This window comes from Camelus bactrianus, chromosome 5 (genome assembly GCF_048773025.1).
Source record: "Camelus bactrianus isolate YW-2024 breed Bactrian camel chromosome 5, ASM4877302v1, whole genome shotgun sequence".
In the NCBI taxonomy this organism is placed as follows: Eukaryota; Metazoa; Chordata; class Mammalia; order Artiodactyla; family Camelidae; genus Camelus; species Camelus bactrianus.
Window position 1 is genome coordinate 98,958,358 of NC_133543.1, and position 23,094 is coordinate 98,981,451.

Below are 23,094 nucleotides of genomic sequence, written 5' to 3' on the forward strand. Positions count from 1 at the left end.
CAGGGATTGTTGAGGGCAATCTTAGAGGATGCCTGCCATAATAAGAGTATTTTGCTCAGCAAATAATCGTACCCCCCATTCTAAGATACTTTATCTGGTAATAGATAATACCTGTTAACAAGCTAACAACTAACAACTGTTTGGGTGAACAGGATGTGGAATACATGTGAAACAGAATAATGGAATATAAGAATGACCAGAAATTAGAATTTCCTCATCATTTTCAAACGCTACTGTTCAATTTTCTTTTCATTTTTAGTATGATTTAATGAAAAGAATTGAGGTTGTCACTGGGGGAATATGTAACTTTTATCGTTAGAAACCGAGGACATCAGTGTATGTTTTGGATATTCAACTCCATACTTTAATGTGAGATTTTGTATAATGTTATGAATTGTATATATTAGCACATGTGGGATGGTAACTAAAGAATTTGTTTGCATGGTTTAGAATTCTCTTGTGCTTTGAAAGTACCAATTTAGTTTACTTGGTGTACCAGGTTCTCTTTTACTGTTAATCTGATAACTCTTGAGTTGTATCAGGTTAGACATAGCTTAGCTTTGAATTCTGTTCAAAAGCAATTTGTTGTATACCTATAATGTACTAGGTGCTAGAGTAAATGAAAAATTAGAGCTTGTAGTCTCTACTTTTGACTTTACAATCTGTTTTGGATAAAAGAGATGTTGAAATTTACAGATACCCTATTTGGGCAGAATCACCAGTAGAAGTTGGTCAAATCAAGTTGATTTTAGTAAATTATATAGTTAAAAATATTGTATGGCTTAAAAAAGAAAAAATAAAGAAGTATCTGCTGGACAGAAGCATTGCCAAGTGAAAACAGCAAGGGTACAAAACAACATATAACACTGTGAGGGTAGTGTTATGTGAGTGTGAATGAAGGATCTGTTGTATATACATACATAAGTATAGCCAGGGACAGTTTTTGGAAGGCTTTCTAAGAAACTGTTGATGGTGGTTACTTCTGGGGAGTGAAACTGTGTGTGTGTGTGTGTGGCAGGGGGTTGATTCACTTTTCATTGCATGCCCTTTTTTAGAATGCACATATTATTTTTGTTTAAAAAAATAATGCCCAGCCTATGAACAATCAGCTTTAAGAAGTGTGTCTAATAACATATGCATATATCCACAGTTACTTCATTTATACTTCCTGAACATTGCTAAAAAGCTTGATTTGAGCAGTCAAGTCTGTTTTCAAAATCCTTGCTGGCTGAGGCTTATGTTTACTCATTTTCTTTACAGGGAGACCAAATTTTGAGGAAGGTGGGCCAACATCAGTGGGAAGAAAGCATGAATTCATACGATCAGAAAGTGAAAATTGGCGTATTTTTAGAGAGGAACAGAATGGAGAAGATGAAGATGGAGGTTGGCGACTAGCAGGGTCAAGAAGGGATGGAGAGAGGTGGCGGCCTCACAGTCCTGGTAAGAAGAGTAAAAGCAAGCAGGGACCAAAATAAGTGGGGATTTGGTGGAAATTGTTAAGGATTCAGCAGAAAACATAAACCAGTACAGAAAATGAAAAAAAAAAAGAAAAGAAAAGAGTCATATTTATGTCATTACCCTCAGTCTTGTTACTACAGAAAATTTTAACATAAAAATTTTCCACATTTATTCAGTTGATTAAAATCACTTTTATTTTTCTGGGTCAGTGTGGTTAATGGGAAGCACCTGCCCTTAACTGCAAAAATGAGGATTTCATTTGGTTTTTCTAAATCTTTGAATCTTTTTTCAGCATGCTTTATTCTTATAAATGTATAATTTTATGCTTAGTTAGGAATATATGCTCCCCCTAAAATGTTTTTTTTTATGCATAAGAAAGGATTTATTCTTCCACTTTTTTTTTGGTTCTGAAAATGTGATTTCTGCTTATTTGAAGAATAAACTTGAAACCCAGGTCAAGAACATAATCACAAGTTCATTCTTTTGTCCCTCTAACTTTAGAAAAAGGAGAGAGAATAGTAGTGATGAGTGGTTTTGTAAGTTCTTCTGTTTGACTCTTAAGAATGCTTCAAACTGTTCTTCCCCGACATTAGATATGCTGGTAATTGAAGACACTGGTGCTTTATGTCAAAGTTCGTCCCCTACCAAAGTGCTGATTCCATGCCTCATGATAATCAGATGCCACTGTAGTTTGAATCTTGGGGTCATGCAGAACTGAAGCACACAAAGAGTGTGTGTACATGTCTTTTGAATTGCATGTGCATAGTATTTATCTATTGACATATTTATCTATTGACTGTATGCCAAGGAAGCTTACTTTAGTTGAGGAAGTTATAATGTAAACTGTTTTCATTTGCTTTTTAAAATCAACTTATTAGCAAACCGTTAGTCTCAGTCTGAGTGAACATTGTAACAGGCATTCAGGGTGCTTTATGGAGTTGTGGGTAGGTGGAAACTTAGTGAAGTTAATCTTGGATAGAGTTACAGTGGTTTTACCCCAGCTCCTCCTGGCTGCCTCTTGAGCGAGTTTTCTGTCATTAGTGGGCATTGTTTACATCACAGTTGTCTAGGCAGTTCTCATAGTCTGTGTCCTGGGCAACCAAGTGCTGCAGTTCTCTTCAAGGCATCATGGCATTTTGTGCTGAGCTTCCCTGTAAGCAGAAGGGTTTGTAGACTATGTTCCCAACAAGCATTCAGTGAAAGAATGGACAGGATCTGGGCTGAGCAAGAAGAAAAATTCCAGCTGATCAAAAACAAACAAGGTGAATGTTTTGGAAGATGAACAGTGTTTCTGAGCTCAAACGTCTGATGTTGATTCTATTAAAGCAAGTTAAAAGTTTTCATGTCAGTTTTATTTGTCATCAGCTTGACGGTTTTCCAGAATTTTTTATCCATATATTTGAAAAGACAGTTTGAGAGATATAAAGACATATGGGGCTGAAAAAACACTGTAAACATGCATTTTTAAAAAGAATACCATCTACTTTGTCAGTGCAGCATATTAAAAATTGAGCCTGATTATATCTGTTATCAATTACTCTTAATGTTTTAGTAATCTTTTATTAGGATTTGATTAAAATTTTAAATAATGATTTTGACTTATGAAAATAGCATAAAACTTTAGTTCTAACGTAAGTTCTGCAAAGCAGTGGTCAGTCTTAATGAGCTATAGATGTACCTTGCCTGCTACATTTAGTTTCATGAATAAAGTTTCATTAATTATTGTAAGACAAAAAAAATTATGGGATATACTTTTATTAAAGTGCAGCTCACAGCTGTGTAGAATGGAGTTGGGAGCATTAAGGACGCTAAACTACCCACTCTGGGAGGTGAACTTGGGAAACTTAGGGAAACATGAGCCAGATGCCTAGAAGGACAGATTCCTATCACGGTGCATACTTAGAAAGGAGAGTAGCAGACAGAGTACTTTGGAGTCAATGTTTGATCATGAATACTTCTTTGGGATAATGACTGTACATTTACATTTAGGCAATCTGGGTATAAAATTCCTTAGTTTTCATAGAAATAGTAAATAGTGTTTTGTTGTTGTAAGTAAAGTTTGGGGAGTGGAAAATAGTGTTTTCTTACCATTTTGTAAGTGGCTTATAAGATGCTACCTGTATTTGAAGTTTTAACACTTTGCCCTTTGGTTTTCAGTTTGAGCTTTAGATCGCTGGTTTTAGCAAATTGGGCCTCAGTAGTAATAACATTTAACTTTGTCCTCATTTTTTTCTGTGTATCTCCCACAGAGAAAGCAGTCAAGGATATAATATCCTAATAGATTAAAACCTGTCCCTCTTTTTAAGACTCTTTTAGACTCGTTTTCAAATTTTAACAAGAGTCCCCATCCTTGTCATCCCCCGCTGCCTTTTTTTTTTTTTTTTTTTTGAGAAGATGCTTTAACTCAGATCTTTTATTCTTAGGCAGTCTTTTTCTTTTGGAAAGTAGATGTAATAAGTAGTATGCAAGGGTGGATTTAGGAATGTCCCTGGGGATATTATACGGAAATAAAAACTCCCTAGGGAGAGTTAAGAGATGAGAGAAAAGGGAAAGGAGAGTCAGCATGTTACTGTGAAAAAAGCAGTAGAGGAGGCATAATTGGATTCTGGTTCTGCTTTGTCATTTTGCAAGTTACTTCTGCTGTCAGAGGTTTTGTTTCTTAAACTATAAAATTAGGATAGTGGGCTATATATGACATATAATGGTATAATTCCATGACTTTTTTTGGTAGTCAGAATTACAAATGGGATCTTGGCACTAGCAAATAGGCATGATGAGTTTGATATTATAAATTGACATAGGGAGCTGGTCTTACCCATAAAGAATGATATTTTCATCAGAAGAAAGAAAATGCTTCAGGACCTGCCAAAGGGAAGGCATGGACTTCAGTATAGAAAGATAATCCAGTTCTGTAAGTCTGGACCTGTAGTAGGCCACTTGAGTGACTGATCGGCATTTCAGATACCTAGGGCTTACTAAAAGTATATGCTTTGAATAACGTGTCCTTTAAAAGTGACTTGTTTTAAATTTATCTTTAAAAGCTTTAGAGTATGTTGTGTGACTCAGTACTTAATGAAGGTAACTACTGTTGTCACTGAGTGATGGTGTGTGGTTGTAGTATGTAATAAAGAGCTTTAAGCTTCATTTCATTTGCCTAATTTTCTCTTTAGTAGGTTAATCCATTTGAATTTGTTGTCAGTTACAGTTTTCTTCTTTGATTCCTGTCCATGGTTTTCTTTTTCAAATACTGTTGTAAAAGTTTTCTAAGGTTGGTGTCCTCCTCCTCATCCCAGATGGCCCTCGTTCTGCAGGCTGGCGGGAACACATGGAGCGACGGCGAAGGTTCGAGTTTGATTTCCGAGATCGGGATGATGAGCGGGGTTACCGAAGGGTGCGCTCTGGCAGTGGAAGCATAGACGACGACAGGGATAGCTTGCCTGAGTGGTGCTTAGAGGATGCTGAAGAAGAAATGGGCACATTCGACTCATCTGGAGCATTCCTCTCTCTAAAGGTAAGACATTTGTTTTAAATGTTGTGACAGGTGTTGACCTTTCACCAAGTCCAAGTATGCTGTTTATCTTTGGCTGTATTTTCTTGCTGCAGAAAGTACAGAAAGAGCCCATTCCAGAAGAGCAGGAGATGGACTTCCGGCCTGTAGAAGAAGGGGAGGAGTGCTCTGACTCAGAAGGGAGCCATAATGAAGAAGCCAAAGAACCCGATAAGACAAATAACAAAGAAGGAGAAAAGACAGATAGAGTAGGAGTTGGTAAGATTCATTTTTGTCCTTTACTTTTTTTTTTTTAAACATCAAACTCAAAGTTTCCCAAGTTGCTAACTGAAGATTGCTTCATGTTACAGAAACCAGTGAGGAAACCCCCCAAGCCTCCTCGCCGTCTGCTAGACCAGGTGCTCCTTCAGACCTTCAGCCTCAGGAAGCCCCACAGTTTGAGAAGAAAGAGGAACCCAAACCTGAGCAGGCAGAAAAAGCTGAGGAAGAGAATCGGACGGAAAATAGTCTACCAACCAAAGTACCCAGCAGGGGGGATGGTATGTGTGAGGGTCTGCAAGCTGAACTTGAATTCTGCTGGGGCCAGTGGTCACTGCTAAGAAAGGCTTCTGTTTATGCCTCTTGGAACTGCTTTTTAGTGGTGAATTATTGGAATAGATTATTTTGCCAGTAAACCTGCTTGAACTCTGCTTCCCCGACGTGTCTATCCCAGAATTCACCAAAGCAGAATTAGAAGCAGCAAAGTAATCTCACTTCCTAGGATTTTATGATAGAGCTTTCCTGGTATCAAGTCAAGCAAACTGGGTTTGGGATCCTCTGCAGTAGTTTGATTCCGTACCAGGTACCTTTTATGTAATGGCTACATGTGTGTCCACATGATACATCAAAATGTCATTGTTTCAGAACAGGCCGAAAAGAACATGGATGAATCTGTGGAAGTCCCATCACCTTTGCTAGAGAATAAGTTTAAAGTATATCTCCTTCTCCAGTGTTGATGTATTGATCTTAAATTGCTCATATACCTCAGTAGGCAGTATTAATGTTCATTTCCATGTTTCTTGCACATACTAATAAAAAATATCAGTGTGAGGCCTGGCATTGAGAGGTGAATTCATTCTTTAACATGGCCTATGAGACCTTGCATGACCTGGCAAAGCTCCCTTCCTGCAGTTTCAGCACCAGCTCTATCTACTTCCTTCTCTTTTTACCAGCTTCACAGCTTGTTAGGTCCTGAAATGTCCCTTGTTCTCTTGCCTTTGTGCCTTAGCACATGCTGTTCTCTGTGTCTGAAACTCTCTCACCCCAAGTTCCCGAGCTACGTGAGATGTTTTCTCTTATTTCTTAAACAACCAGCAATATTTCTAACATAGCAATACAAATACCATTTTGAGAGCTTGAACCAAGGATTTTCCCCCCAGTTTTTTTATGTCTGGAACAAAGCTGAATGCGTGAACTCAGGAAGTATTTGAATCTCTCTCTGTATGTATCAGGCACCACGGGACTTGAGACAGGTTGATACCTCTTTCACTTATAGTCATTTTTCAGTTGTGATGTGCTCCCGAATTACTTGTGATTCATACTCTGGAATGTACTTTCTTGGGGCCTTATTCTAGGAGATTTTAGGGTGGAGTTCCAACTTGTGTATTTTGGAAAGCTGCATAAGTGTGCATTAAGGGTTGACATTCTGAATTTATAGTCTGTGGGGGAGATAAAGCATGTATATGTGGATAATCTAGGGCAGAAAGTAATGATATGAATTCATGATTGGCAAACCTGGAATGCTTCAGGAAATAAGTGTGTTTGAGCTTAGACTGTGTTGGAATAAGAAGGTGAGGAAGTAGGACTGATCCAGGCATGGGCAGTAGTCAGCTCCTGTTTTTATTTAGATGAAGTATAAGGTGTGAAAAGGAGGCTGGTGGGAAACACGGTTGGAGTGTATATTTGACAGCTGTGTGTAGGGTAGGATGTTGTGATGACAAATAGACTGTGTGTGACCTGTTGGTCTCCTGAGCAGTCATTATGGTGTAGGCAGCACACTTGTAAAAGGAGGTGGTGGCAGATGAGATTTCAAAGTAGAAATTGGCACGACGTAGTTGCTGCTTGTTTGTACACCAGGGCAAAGAAGAGGGAACAGTCAAAGATGAGTGAGGTGCCCGAGAGGATTATAGTGTCCTTAACAGAGAAAGAGTGGAAGTTGAGGACATTTGGGAAGGGAGAGAATAGTTCAGTTATGAACATTGATTCTGAAGTGTTGAGAAATTAGGTAGAGATGGCCAGAGAGCAGTTGTGAGTGAGGGACTGTAGCTCATGGGAAGAGTTTAGGGCCAGAGGGAGAATGAAAATTTAAAAGATTACATACACTTGTTTGGGGTGAGAAGAATTGGACTAAGAACAGAACCTTGGGTAATTCCTATTCTTAGAGGATAAAGAGGAGAAAAATCTTCTGAGGCAAGAATAGAGTGCAGGAAAAGTAAGAAAGAATGTTCCAGTTGAGAATTGGGAAGATAATGTCAGATGCTACTAAAGTTAGATTACGGGAAGTAGGAGAGGCTATTGGATTTGGGGGCTTTGGGTCACTGCTTATCTTTGGGAGAGAAGCTTTACTGGGAGGTTGGGAGTGGAAGTCACATTGTGGCAAGTGTGAGTGGTGGTGAAGTAGAGACAGCTTGTATAGACTGTCTTTTTAAGAAGTTTGGCAAAGGATAGAGTGAGAGGAATAGGAATTTGGAAAAGCTATCTGTAATTGAACAAACAAGGTTTCAAAGGGGAAAGTGCAATTGTATCTAATTAATTCCATCCCCCTTTCCTTCTTAAGAGCCTGCATACTGAGAGGTTAGAAATAGGAACCAAGACAGAAACTCTTTTGCAGTCTTTATTCTTACAAAGAACTTCCTGTATTGTACAGGTAGACTTCAAGAGCTTTTGTTATCCGACCAAATATAATATATTGAATTATATTAATTATAACTTGAAGTAGGAAATTGTTCAAGATAGTTGTAGATTTTTTTAAATAAAAGTTTTGATGATGAGATGTGGCATCTTTGTAGTGTTTTTTAAAGTGTCTTTGCTGTTCAGATACATGATATAAAGAATGGATTGGACTGATTCTGTTTGTTTTCAAGAGGTAGATCTGAAACATTGGGCAGATGCTCTAATGACACAGGTTGGCCCTGTACAAGGCCTTTCTGGATACCTTTTAATCCTGTATTTTGTCTTTTGATGGAGGTACTTCTGTTGTTCTAGAGAGAAATACTGCACTTCTCCATAAGAAGTAGCTGCAGTGTTCATGACACAGGTCGCATTTCTGTTGAGCCCATTTAGCAGCTGCCCAGCTTGTTGACAGTTACTCTTCATAAGAAAATGAACTTCGTATTCTCTGTATTTTAAAGGCTTTTCACCTGCCTACATTTTTTTCCCTCTAGAAATGGTTCCTGATGTCCAGCAGCCCCTGTCACAGATTCCTTCAGATACAGCCTCTCCTCTTCTCATACTTCCACCTCCTGTTCCCAGTCCTAGTCCTGCTCTCCGGCCAGTTGAAACACCGGTCGGAGGTGCTCCTGGTATGGGCAGTGTTTCCACAGAGCCAGATGACGAAGAGGGGCTCAAACATTTGGAGCAGGTAAAGTGAATAATTCTCCTCTCTAAAATTGGAAAGCATTAAATGAATATTCAAAAATGGAACTTTTGTGCACTAGATTTTATGTACTGAAAAAGTTGTTTTTATGTCTAGTACTTGTTTGTATGAGTAATTGTCTTTCAAATCATTTTATGCTTTTAAGTTTCTGCTATGTAGTAGTCATTATGTCAGGTTATTTTTTGCTCTTCTGAGGTTGCCCTTAGCTGTTTGCTTTTCTTTTTTCCTTTTGGAAATTAATGGAATGCCAAAAATGGCGAATACAAGCAGCTGTGGATAAGCACTCTGTCTTCTGTATTTTTTGCATGAAATGTAACAGGGAAAATAGTTAAACTTTCAGGATATTACTATCGTATTCATGTCTCTAGACTTTCCGAAGATTGTATGCACCATGGTTTATATGTAAAGTAGATGATAGCTTGCTTTCTACTGAAGAGACTCTCTTCAGGGTGGGATGGTTGGTAGCAGGAAATGTTGAAGAAAGGAAGAAGGGGGGCAGTGTCTTAGTAAAACTTGTAAAAGCTTTTATTTGTAATTGTATTAACTGAGCCTTTTGTTTTATTAACACCCATGATTTTACATGTTTAGTTTATACAACTTAGAATTACTCATTTAAACGGTATTATTATAAGTGTGTTAATTAGAAGCTTGGGCTTTGACCCATTCCAGTTTGTGTTTTAATCTCAGTTGGGTTTGCTTAATAATTTTGAGACCTTGAGCATGACTTGAACTCTCTGAGCTTTAGTTTCCCCCTCTGTAAAATGGGGATGGTACTGTTTCATGGCATTGTTGGAAGAATTAAAGTGTTACCTACTGTGTTCTTTGCACAATACCTTTCACAGACCAAGTAGTCCAAAAAGGGCAGACAGTTTTTATGTGTGTAAGCATTAATTTAGGATCATTTGTTCCCACAATCCTTTTTTTTTTTCCATTAGCAAGCTGAGAAGATGGTGGCTTATCTCCAAGACAGTGCACTAGATGATGAGAGATTGGCGTCAAAACTGCAAGAGCACAGAGCTAAGGGGGTCTCAATTCCACTGATGCATGAAGCAATGCAGAAGTGGTATTACAAAGATCCTCAGGGAGAGATTCAAGGTAGGTTATTTCATTCTACTTTAGGTATAAAACTATGCCATTACCTCCAGATTCTGTAAGATGGTGATTGTTTAATATTAATTTGCATAATAGTGGAAAAAGAAGTCAGTGCTACAGGCTTCTTCATTATATATAGAAGACTTTTTTATAGGCTTCCTCTACAGTACTTCACAGTTTCAGTGGGGGGAGGGAGTCCAGTGAAAGTAATTTGGATACAAGACAGAATGTGATTACTAATATGATAGGTGGTATAAGCAGTATGCTTAAGACCCCCTCAGTTCTGGCACCCTAGCTGGTTAACTAGGCAATTGAGTTGCATACATTCTCTGTATTTCAGTCTCCAGACCATAAAAAAAGGTGGTGGCCACCATCTTGGAAGACCTTGTTTGAATGTTTCACTGAAATGGAGTTGATATCATAAATGATAAAGATCTATTTAAAATATCTGAGAAAAGAGTACTATATTATAAGGAAATTGCTTAAAAGATAAGTATGGTGGATAAGTTAGATTAGAAGAGGGAGAGAGTGCCGTGAAGGACATTTGTTGATTTTTCATTTCTGCTTTTGAAGTTTTTGCTTATAACCTAAAATTGGTTGTTGACAGTATCAGTATCAGTTTCATGTTAGTGTTTTACCAGGCACAGCCTGTGACCTCTCTCTAACGTGGTAACTCCCTTTCTACTCTGAATCCCCTTACCCTGCTCTATTCTTCTTCATAGCATCAGTCACTACTTGGCACTGTATTTATTTGTTCATGATCTGTTTACACATCTGTAGAATGTGTTTTAATTAAAACATATACTGATGGGTGTCTTAATTAAATTTACCTTGAGATAATTATAGCCTCACATGCAGTTGTAAGAAATAATACAGAGGTTCCATGTACCCTTTACTCAGTTTCCCCCAGTGGTAATACCTCTTGCAAAACTGAAGTACAGTATCACTACCAGGATATTGACATTGATACAGTCAAGGTTCAGAACAGACTCTGAACAGTCTTTCACAGAGCAGAAGTTTTAAATTTTGATGAAGAGCAGTTGATCAATTTTTTTATTTTATGGATTGTGCTTTGGGTATTAAGAAGACCTCTTTGCCTGGCTTCAGATCCCAGAGGTGCCCCCCACCCCCCACTCCCCCAAATTGATAGTTTTATGTTTTACACTTAAGTTGGTGATCCATCTTGGGTTAATTTTTGTATAAGGTATGGGACTTAGGTCAAGGTTTATTTTTTTGTCTGTAAATATCCAGTTGTTCTGGGACTACTTGTTGAAAAGACTGTCTTTCCTCCCCTGAATTGTTTTTGCACTTCATTTGAAATTCTGTTGAGCATATTTGTGTTGGTCTATTTCTGAGTTATTTCTTCTGTTCCATTGATTTATGTGTCTGTCCCTCCAGCCATCACCATGTAGTCTTGATTATCATAGCTATATAATAAGTTCTGAAGTTGAGTAGACTGATCCTCCTGGTTTATTTTTCTTACCAAAATAGTGTTTAGTTTTTCTAGTTTGCTTTTCAATATAAATTTTTGGATAATCTTGTCTATATTTACCAAAAATCTTGTTAAGATTTTAATAGGCATTATGTTAAACCCCTATATCACTTTGAAGGAAATTGACATCTTTACCATGTTGTCTTTATATCCATGAACATGGTATGTCTCCCCATTTATTTAGTTCTTTGATTTTTTTTTATCAGCACTGTGTAGTTCTCAGCATAGATTCTATACATATTTTGTTAGATTTATACCTAAGTATTTGATTTTTTCCCCCACACATTAACATTTATTAAAATTTTTGAGTAGTAAATACAATTTGTTTCTTTCACTTAGCAGTCTTTGCCATTTTTCTGTCAGTACTTCATTCTTTTAAACTGCTGTAGATACTGTATTTTATAGACATACTGGTTATTTCTTAATCAACATTTGGGCTATTTCCAAGTTAAAAAAAAATGTTGCAACAAATACTCTTGGGTCCATCTCTTTGTTCAGGATTAATTTCTAGAAGTGGAAGTTCTGGGTCCAAACCCAGAAAGTGTTGAATTTTAGCTTATATTATTAACTTATACTTTTAAAATGTTGTACCAATTATAAGGCAGAAAATGCTATTTTTGTGATATTTAATAATCCAAATAATCCAATAACTCAAATCCCTTTTAATTCTGTCAAGTTTAGTTTCAAACTCTAATTTTGATTTCTAGCAATATTCATTCTCAATTCTTTACCTCTTTGAATTTTTAATTTTAGCCATCATGCTTGATATTAGATTACATTTTTTTTTGTAAAGAGCAGCCAGTTCTTGTTCTATCATTGTAACATCCCATGGAATCTCACTGATGATCAGAAACAAAGTTTTTAAAGATCTCAGATCTTCTGTTTTAACCATCAAAAAGGTAGTCTCATACCTGCCTCTTTACTCTCCCTATGGAATATCCTGGAGTTTCTCTGCTCACCCTGTCTGAGTGAACAGAACCTTTTTCAGAAGTGTAATGTACACAGTAATCCACAGTCCCTCTTTTGATCCAATTTCTTTTCTTTCTTTCTTTTTTAATATATATATATGTATTTATTGAAGTATACTCAGTTTACAGTGTGTCAATTTCTGGTGTACAGCATAATGTTTCAGTCATACATGAACATACATATATTCATATTCTTTTTCACTACAAGTTACTACAAGATATTGAATATAGTTCCTTGTGCTATATAGTATGAACTTGTTGTTTATCTGTTTTATATGTATTAGTGTCTGCAAATCTCAAATTCCCAGTTTATCTCAGTTTATAAGTTTGTTTTCTATGTCTGTGAGTCTGTTTCTGTTTTGTAAATAAGTTTGTTTGTCTTTTTTTTTTTTTTTTTAAGATTCCACATGTAAGTGATATTATATGGTATTTTTCTTTTTGGCTTACTTCACTTAGAATGACAATCTCCAGGTCCATCCATGTTGCTTTAAATGGCATTATTTTATTCTCTTTAATGGCTGAGTAGTATTCCTTTATATAAATATACCACCACCTCTTTATCCAGTTATCTGTCGAACATTTAGGTTGTTTCCATGTCTTGGCTCTTGTAAATAGTGCTGCTGTGAACATTGGGGTGCATGTGTCTTTTTAAGTTAAGGTTCTCTCTGGATATATGGCCAAGATGGGCTGGCTTGTCCATGGCTTCCTTATAAACAGAACTGCCTCCACTGTCCAAACTATGTCCACTTTATCTGTTAATTCTAGTTGCTAGGTAAGTTTTAAGGCATCATCCAGACTTCTGGCAAGAAAATGAGCTCCTTGTGGAGGTTCCTTGAATTCTCTACTGAGAACTAAATTAATTCTGTCCTTTTAAAGGTCGATTCTTCTCTGGAATGGAGAACCAGGTCTTTCTACCAATAATCACCAAATTCTGTTTACCTTCTACTGAAGAGGCTGTGGTCATTCTTTTGAAATACTTAAATTCATTCCTGAGTGGGTGCCAGTGCAGGTCCCTGTTCTTGCCGATACCCATGTTCTGGGACATGGTGACAGTGCAGTTTAACAGACAAACCATAACAGTGACAGGAAACACTTCCGAGCTCTTGAATTTTTTTTTTTTTGAGCAATTGTAAGTTTTATTATATTTCAGTGTCTGTGTTCATTGCTACTATATAGAATTGAATTTTAGATGTTTATCTTTATTCTATGACCTTGCTGAGCTCCTTTATTAGTTTTAGGAGTTGTTTATTCTGTTGGATTCCATAGGCTTTCCTATGTAAATGCTATTGTCATCTGCTAATAGGCACAGTTTTCTTTTTTCATTTCCAATCTGTATGCGTCTTATTTGCTTTTGTTCCCTCATTATATATTCTAAAACTATGTTGAATAAGAAGGGTGAGAGCAGACGTTGCTTGTTTTTCTTACTTTCCTATCTTAGGGGAAACACTTTCAGTCTTTAATAATTAAGTGTAATGTTAGCTGTTGGGTTTTTGTAGATGTTGTTTATCAAGTTGAGGGAATACCCTTTGTTTTGAGAGCTTTATCATGATTGGATATTAGATTTTGTCAAATGCCTTTTCAGCATCTATTGATATGACTGTGATTTTTCTTTAGCCAGTTAAATATGGTAGATTACATTGACTGGTGTTTGAATGTTGAACCAGATTTGCATCCTTGGAATAAACTTCATTTGGTCACAGTGTGTAATTCTTTTTATATATTGCTGAATCTTACATAGTAAATTTTTTTTAAAAGGATTTTTGTGTCTGTTCATGAAGGATGTTTTGTAGTTTTAGTGGTGTGGTTTGTACTCTTGTCTGATTTTGGTATCAGGGTGATATTAGCTTCATAAAATGAACCAGCAGTTATTCCCACCCTTCTATTTTATGGAAAAGTTTGTTTAAAATTGGTGTTAATTCTTTGTGTGTGTTGTTAAAAAATAGTTTGTACCTCTTCCCTCTCCCTATTTGTAGCCCCTAATTTGTTCTCTATGTCTGTTAGTCTGCTCTTTTTTTTTTGTATTGACTAGTTCATTGTATTTTTTAGCTTCCACGTATTAAGTGATATCGTACAGTATTTGTTTTTGTCTGACTTATTTCACAGGTCCATCCATGTTGTTGCAAGTGGAAAAATTTCATTCTTTTTTATGGCTGAGTTGTATTCTCTCTCTCTCTCTCTCTCTCTCTCTCTCTCTCTCTCTCTCACACACACACACACCACACCACACCACACCACACCACACCATACCATACCATACCATACCATACCTTCTTTATCCATTTATCTGTTGATAGACACTTAATTTGCTTCCACATCTTGGCTATTCTAAATAATACTATAAATATTGGGGTGCATGCATCTTTTTGAAACAGTGTTTCGGTTTTTTTTTTTTTAGATTTATATACCCAGGAGTGGAATTGCTGGATCATATGGTAGTTCTGGTTTTAGTTTTTTGAGAAACCTCCATATGTTTGCCATGGGTGTTAATTCTTTAAATGTTTGGTAGAATTCTCCAGATAGAGACTTCTTCTTTTAGAATTTTAAAAATTACAAATTCAATATCCTTCATAGAGCTGTTCAGATTTTCTATTTAATATGAGTGAAGTATAGTAATTTGTGTTTTTTGATGAATTGGTCTATTTCATCTAAATTTATGTGTATAGAATATACCCTTCTTATCTTTTTAATAATAAGTATTCCCTTATTATCTTTTTAATGTCTGCAGATTCTGTAGTGATAATCCCTCGCTTCATTCTTGATATCGGTAATTTGTTCATTTCTCTTTTTCTCTTTATCAGTCTTGCTAGAGGTATGTTGATTTTATTGATCCTTCCAGAGAATCAGCTTTGTTTTACTGATTGTTTCACTACTGTTTTTGTTTCTAATTTCATTGGTTTCTGCTCTTATTTGTTATTATTTCTTTCCCTCTAGTTAGGGTTTATTTTGCTCTTTTTCTAGATTCTTGAGCTATGAGCTTATATTATTGATTTGAGACTTTTCCTCTTTTCTAACATAACCATTTAATACTATAAGTTTCTCTCTTAGCGCTTATTTAACTGCATACCACAAATTGTGATACACATATTTTCATTGAGTGTGTTTTTAAAAATTTTTCTTGAGACTTCCACTTTTTCCTACGGTATATTTAGAAGGGTGTTGTATAGTTTCTGAGTGTTTGGAGATTTTCCTGTTATTTTTCTGTGTATGATTTCTGGTTTGTCTTGTTGAAGAACACACTGTTACATGATTTCAGTTTTTAAAAATCTGTTGAGATATATTTATGGCCCAGAATATATAGTCTGTTTTGCTGTGTGTTCTGTGGGTACTTGAGAAGAATGTGGATTTTGCTGTCTTTGGCGTGTTCTGTAATTGTCAGTTAGATCTCATTGGTTGAAGGTGATGTTAAACGCTGTAATCTTTCTGATTATCTATCTTGTTCTGTCACTTGCTGAGAGGGGTTGTTAAGGTCTTCAACTATAACTGTTCCTCTTTTCAACTATCAGATTTTGCTTCACATGTTTTGCGGCTTTGTTGTCTGATGCATATGTCTTGGTGGATTGACTCTTTGTTATTCTGTAATGTCCCTCGCTGTCTCTGGTCATTTTCTTTGCTCTGAAATTTACTTTATTAAATACTAATATAGTCATTCCAGCTCTCTTTTGATTAATATTTGCATGATATATCCTTTTCTATCCTTTTATTTTATATCTGCTTGTCTTGTTATATATGAAGTGACTTTTTTTGTAGACAGCATATAATTGGGTCATGTTTTCATTTGTATGTATTGGTCCGTGTTTCTTGATGCTGGCTTCTTCAGCTCTGAATCTGGAAAATAATGAGATGAAAGAAAACCCAAGGAATTCACCACCATCTGGTTCCTTAGGCCCCCAGGCCTCATCAGTCTGCTGTCTTCTCTACCATTTGGAGTCTTCTTTTGTTTGTTTTATATATAATGCCCAGGGTTTTTAGTTGTACTTAGCAGGAGGAGCAAGGAAAAGTATGTCTACTCCATCTTCCCGGAAGTGGAAGATCCAGGGCTTTGTTTTGTTTACTGTTGTATTTCCCTGCCTGGACCTATGTGATTGGTGTTCAGTAAATATTTGCTGAATCAGTGGTTATTGATCAGAGTGTGTTTGTTAATTTTACGTATAAAATATTTAGTTATTTCTTACTGTAAAACATCAAGAGAGTGTTGGTTTTTTTCCCCTACTAAAGCCAGATTTAGTCTTACCCTGAATAAAAAAATTATAATTTATCTTAATTGGTTATTGTTCACATTTTACCTGACCTTCAATAATCTCTGATAGAAAATGAAAATCAGAGAGGAGCACTCAGCCTCCCGTGCTCATACCCTCTGGGTGTGAGTGACGCGGAGTCTGGGGAGCAGTAGCCCTTCCTGGTGCTGTCACGCTCTTCTGGCAGTTGAAGTGTAGAGATTGAGTGAGATGGAGACATGTATGCTCTTTAAAATAATTAAAATACTGCTGAGAAATTGAGATGTGTCAGGCTTATTTTTAAATTTTCTGTTGTACTTTTTTAGTTAGAAGCCTGTTCACCACCTCTCGTGGTAAATTAAAATAAGATGCCGTACAAGATATTTAATAGGTGCCCCTGAGACAAATTGTTATCTCTGGGTGAGGATCAGATCCAGGAAGTATTTTTTTCCTCTTTGGCCTGAAACGTTTCTTACTGCTCTTATGTTTAATTAATACTGTTGTAGGTCCCTTCAATAATCAGGAGATGGCAGAATGGTTCCAGGCAGGCTATTTTACTATGTCTTTATTGGTGAAGAGAGCATGTGATGAAAGCTTCCAGCCTCTTGGTGATATCATGAAAATGTGGGGAAGGGTTCCCTTCTCTCCCGGACCAGCTCCCCCTCCTCATATGGTAAGTACCTTACGCCTCACCCAGAATACATAGTAGACACGGAAGCACTTGCTTCTCTTTGTAAACACAATCTAGATGTTACATCTAATGAAGAAGAAACTAGTTCCTTAAAAGTAATTGAAATGGTGATGAGAAGTCTGAATCAGAGACTGCATACCTAGCTATAAATGGTCTTTTCAAAACTCAAATACCTGTGCCCCTCCCCTGCCCAAAGAAACAGAATCCTGCAGTAGCTTTCCAGCAGGTGTAGGAGAAAGGAACAGGAGCATCACATCCTGGCCTACCTGCCAGCTCCTGCATGTCCTGGCTTTTTACCTTTCTAAGTTCATTTCAGAGCTTTTACATTTGTCTGCTGTGCTTCAACACAATTGACTTCTTAGAGTCTCTTGTTGCCTCTAGTTAGATTTCACAATCTCTTCTCCTCTCCTTTTATTTGCCTCTTGCTTTCTGACTTAGAGTTCTTAAATTTGAGTTTTACCTTAAAGGAAATGTTACTAATATAAAATTCCATTGTTTCAGAATATTCTGAAGACTTTTTCTTTTCTTAATATTAGTTACTGATATTTTAACAGAAATTGGATCATAATGTAGGCTTTCTAGTATCCTGACACTAGAGTACCTTTGAAGGGGAAGTCTTCCTTGCAGGTGTTCCTGTGCCTCTCCCTGTAGAGTTTCTTTTGAAGGGCTCTGGATCTGTGCCTCACTTTTCCTTTTCCAGGTTGGAATGGTTGCTGGCCATCATCAAAAGTGGCCATAGTCAGAAACCTTTAGTGTGAACACTGGATTTCTATAGTAATATCCATTGATTTATTCATCAATTACATATTGAGGGCCTGTGCCAAGCCTGTGTTAGGTTCTTATGAGGTGAAGGTGATAAGTTGCAGCCTCTGTAGTTAGAGAGTTCATAAGTGAGAACAGTGCCTATCAAACTTCTTTGACCACAGCCTGTAGTGTTAAAAAAAAAAAAAAAAAAGTTTTACATCTCTACTCTACTGAGCAGCTATATCTGTGAAACAAATTTCATAAAACATTTAGTGCCATGCATGCATTTTCTGTTTTCTTTTTTTCTTCTTCTTTTTAAATATGTAAATACTGATCTTGATCCAGTAGTTTATTTCACAATCCACTAATGGATTGAGACCTCTTATAGTTTGGAGAGCAGTGAAGATTTCTAGGTGAGGGGAGTTATTTCTGACATACCTGTTGTAAATCCAAAGAGAGATTATTCTATGTATTATATATAAATTGTATTTTTAGCACCCACTCAGAAACTGGGATGAGTTTATATCTTACGTGTGTCGGAGCTGGAAGCTCATCACTTAGAGCTTGGCTTGCTCGCACTAGTCCTTTTCCTGACTTCCAGTTACAGGGGCTGAGCCTCAGTCAGGCTCACCTAAGGGAAAGACCACGGGAAGCTCTGCCTCCTGTCAGGTATTGCTTTTGCCCTTAAGAGAGTTCACCTTGATGATGAAATATACCTTGAAATCTAAGGGGCTTGTCAGGTAGAAATTTTAGACCAATCTGATGTGCCTTCTACCCTCCACTATTTAATGAGAAAGAAAAATGTCCATGAATTTCAAATGAACCCCAATCCAAGAAATCATATATCAAATGCTTTTTTCCAAAATATAATCAGTGTACAGTAAAGATACAACCTATTCAGTAATGATTTGCCTACATTTAGTCTGTGTCACCCTTATGCTTTATTTTTATTGTCTTACACTTCACCTTTCACTGTTTTTTCCACTTTCAGCTTTCCTAAATTTAAATTTCAGCCATGTTATTTGAAATGTAAGCCAAAAAACAGGATTTTAGTACAGCTTATTTTTAAACTCTTGATTTTTTAATAGCAATAAAAACCTAATTTTTGGATAGTTTTAGTTTTCAAAGCTCTTTTTATATTCTGTTTAATTTTAAATTTCTCATCCTCTTTAAGAAAATGTACTTATACACTGGCTCCCTGTATTCATTATGTGCTGTTGTAAAATCCCTACCATAGCATTTAACTTCTTTCTGTTTTGTCTTATTTCTCTAATTTCTACATAATTTCCAAGTTTATAAACCATTTTTAAGATTAGGAGAATTACACGTTTTTAAAGTTACAATCATAGTAGGAGTATAGTACAACATTCAGCTTCAAGGGCAGTAGCGGAGAACAGCAACTGTAAATAAGGACCCTTTCCCACCTTATGGAATCTCTTATAGTGCAGACACCACCTTCTTCCACTAGAGGGCACTGTTTAATTTCTAAAGATGCCTTTTTTTGTTTTTTTTTTTTTAATTAGTTAAGTGTTTAGGTTTGGGGTATAAAGGTGGGGCAGGATGTAAAGGTCTACAATTCATTTTCTTTTCAGATGTAGGTACTGAACTGCTTTTAGGCTCTTTTCAGTTTATTCACTGGTATTCTTCCTTCCACCCCTTCACTCCTAGGGAGAGTTGGACCAGGAGCGACTGACGAGGCAGCAGGAACTCACAGCCTTATACCAGATGCAGCACCTCCAGTACCAGCAGTTCTTAATACAGTAAGAGCAGTAATGTGGTAGGGTGCACTGTAGCACCAAAAGTAACCAAAAGTGGCATGTTACCCCTGAACATTCTAAGTTTGGTCTTATCTTGCATCTTAAATGCCAGAAGCTTGCAGATGACACATAACTATAATTTTGTAAGATCTTTAGCTCCTAAAGCAAGAATCAACTAACATTTTAGGAACTAAGTGCCTCCGTGAATGGCTCAACTTTGAATACTACAGAGAAAAAGCAGATGAGAGGGAAGGAGAGAAGTAAAAGTTAGTAGTGGTATGGAATGATGGCTGACCCACTCAGGTTCTGGGTCTTTCATAGAAGAAATTTGCTATCATCTGGTGCAGAGGTTGGCAAACTGGCCGGCTACTTGTTTTCATAAGCAGAGTTTTATTGAAACAGAGTCACACCCATTTGTTTGTGTATTGTCTGTGGCTGCTTTTGCACTACAGTGGCAGAATTGAGTAGTTGCAAATGGCCTGCAAAGCCAAAAATATTTACTGTCTGACTCTTCATAGAAAAAAAATTTGTCCACCTCTGATCTAGTGAAAAAAATCCTACTTAAAATTTTCCAAGCTGAAACATCATAAATTTGAGAATTTTTATACAAGTGATTTTATTTTTGCAAGGGGTAGTTCTTGTGGAAATAGCTGTTAGTTTGAGTCTTGTTTTTTCACTTGTTTTCTGATAAAAGGCTATATTATCATCTTGTGGGAGTTTTCCAATTTTTGACCTTTCTTTAGTTTTTTTCTGTTCTCTTTTCACTCAGAAGTGTGTCATCTATAAGTTCAGTTCTTTCTAGAATGAAGTGTAGAATTTTTTGTGTGACTGTTATCATGAAGGATTATTAATATATATTTGGTAGCTATTTCTAATGGTGCTTCTTGTAGGATGTGGACAGAGCTTTGTGTTGTGATGTCTCAGTAGAGTGAACTGAGTGTGCACAGACAAGTTATACTGTGTTTTCCTTTTTGAAGACAGCAGTATGCGCAGGTTCTGGCTCAGCAGCAGAAAGCGGCGCTGTCTTCGCAGCAGCAGCAGCAGCTGGCACTTCTCCTCCAGCAGTTCCAGGCGCTGAAGATGAGGTTGGTGGTCATTTCCGCCATGTGTCGCATGGCGCGGGGGGTGGGGGTGGCTGTTAGGGAAACAGAAGAAAGCAAATTTTAAAATGTGTGGACTCTGGTATTAAAATACCAACACAAAACACGTCTCTTTGTGTTTTGTGTAAAAACAAAATGTGATTTTTTAAAATAATAGTTAAAAAATAAAAATAATAGGTAAGCTGGAGGTAAAGCATTTACTTGGTCTTTTTACTCAGAAGATAAATTTTGAATAATAACCAAAGAATAATAAGAACGCTTGAGAAGCAGTGTAGTCTTGGGGAACCAGCAGCAACAACATTGTAGTCTAGAAGTTTAATCTCAGTTTTACTTGTGATATCTCAAAAAGATAATAACAATACCATGTAGGGTTATAATTTACCAGACCAAAAACCATTAAGGTAGGTCTAAGGAAAAGGAAATCATGCTCCCTGCTGTTTTAAATGATCACTCAGGATAATAGTTATTGTATCTCCTGCAAAGGTATCAGTCAGTGCTCTTAAAAAACTTTAGTGTCCAATTTAACCAAAACGTTTCACATTTCTCTTTTGAGCCGTAACCCATCCTGTGAGGTAGGCAGGTTAGATATTAAGGTCTCCATTTTAAAGACGGGCAAACTGGGACTCTGAGATGCTAAAGGACCTGGTTGACATAATACACAGAAAACTTCAGAGACAGAACTAAAATGCAGACCTTTTGATGTAATGGTCTTAGAGTTTTTCATGATAACATGCTGAGTCTGTGACTCTTACTGAGATATTTTGGATGTTTTTAAAAGACAGTAGATACATCCGTTATTTGGAAATCAATATTTGCTAACACCTTGAGTCCAGAAATGTGATCACTGTTGTTCTCTGTTCATTTTTCCTTCCCTAAATGTTTTGGTGGTGTTATGTTTTAGTTAAAACAATGATGTTTTTTGGCCAAATAACCTCAAAAACCTACAAATAATCTAGAAACTCCTCTTTATCTATTTTTGTGAATGAAAAGGACAAGTTAAGTTAATTTTTTAAATTTTCCTTTTGCAGAATATCTGATCAGAACATCATTCCCTCAGTAACTAGGTCTGTGTCAGTGCCAGATACTGGTTCTATCTGGGAACTCCAGCCAGCAGCCTCACAGCCTACAGGTAAAAACTTAAGATTGGCTTGTAGTATATCTCTAAGAATTTAGACTCTAATAACTTTATAAATCAATTTTTAAAAATCAGTTTTTGGACCTGTGTTGTATTGAATATTAACTAATTTTTTTTAATGGACCCCAGCACAGGATTCAAATAGCTGTTAAGGATTTGCTAGAAATTATTTAGCAGATAGATTTCTTGAATTTGACTCAGCCTCTCTTTCTCATGTTGTTCTAACCACTGTGAAAAAGTCTTCTAAACTGTTTTTCACCTCTTCTGCCAGAGTGAGAAAAAACATAAGTAAAAACATAAGTAATGGTGATCTGTTCTTTCGAGTCAAGGGTTGATATTACAGCTTAACACTGGCGGTACCCAGAAGTTTTTGGAATAGAAAAGCCTACTCTTACCTCATTCTCCCATCTTTTTGCATCAAATCAGAAAATTTAGGGCTGACATCTTTAACACGTCTTGATATTGGTGCAACACTTTTTTGTTTCTTAAGGCCTGATTCATGCGGAGGTGGACAGTTTGAACCTTGGGTGGTCCTTACAAGAGGTTACAGTTGGTGTTGGTAATTCTCAGGAACCATGGACATTGATGGATTTTTCTTAGAGCCATTGAGCCATTCAGTTCCTTTGCTAACATTGACCCTGGGGATTATGGCAGGAAAAGGACTGATTATCTTCCCTTATCAATTTTCCCTGCTGTGTGTACCTTATTTTTTCCTGTTAGGATGGTAAAATATTCTTTTTATTTTATTTATGTTTATTTTATTTATTTTTTAATGAGGTACTGGGGAATGAACCCAAGACCTTGATATGTGTCCTTTACCACTGAGCTATACCCACCCCCCACTCCACTTTTTAAAATCTATAAGTATCTTATTAAATAGTTTCTTTGTTCAGGAATGATGCTGTTAAGGTCTTTCACAAACAGTCAACTGGTTTTATACAGACAAGAATTCATAATCCATAAATAGACTATAATAGGAATGTAGGAAACAGAGAATGCTGAAAAGTAGTGTCAGCAAACCTTGCAGGCAATCGGAAAACAGACTCAGAAGCCTTTATCTGTTTGTTTACTTCCATATCAGACCTTGTGCTGCCTTTCAGGTCAGTAGGACCCAGTGTCATTTGTGAGACCTGCCCAGCCTTTCCAGAGGCCTCCCAGCTTCAGCTGTACTTTTTTTCTCTCTTTTTCTCTCTCTCTCTCCTCTCTCCCCTCTCTCTGTCTCTCATTGGAGTAAAATTCATGTAACATAAAATTAACCATTTTAAAATGATCAATTCAGTGGCATTCAGTACATTCGCAAT

General features: G+C 36.7%; 1 protein-coding gene across 5 annotated transcripts in view; it reads left to right on the forward strand.

Annotated features, from left to right (window-relative positions):
• GIGYF2 (GRB10 interacting GYF protein 2) overlaps positions 1-23,094 on the forward strand; it is a 111,712-nt gene that overhangs the window by 64,010 nt on the left and 24,608 nt on the right. For 4 of the 5 annotated variants that reach the window (XM_045511589.2, XM_045511591.2, XM_074364502.1 and 1 more), the window contains 10 exons: positions 1,261-1,440; positions 4,752-4,969; positions 5,062-5,224; positions 5,317-5,505; positions 8,389-8,585; positions 9,536-9,695; positions 16,873-17,039; positions 19,470-19,561; positions 20,536-20,643; positions 21,687-21,787. In XM_045511589.2, coding sequence (XP_045367545.2) covers positions 1,261-1,440; positions 4,752-4,969; positions 5,062-5,224; positions 5,317-5,505; positions 8,389-8,585; positions 9,536-9,695; positions 16,873-17,039; positions 19,470-19,561; positions 20,536-20,643; positions 21,687-21,787 — 1,575 coding nt within the window. The remainder of the gene's footprint in view (positions 1-1,260; positions 1,441-4,751; positions 4,970-5,061; positions 5,225-5,316; positions 5,506-8,388; positions 8,586-9,535; positions 9,696-16,872; positions 17,040-19,469; positions 19,562-20,535; positions 20,644-21,686; positions 21,788-23,094) is intronic. The other variant, XM_010948177.3, reaches the window with a different exon arrangement.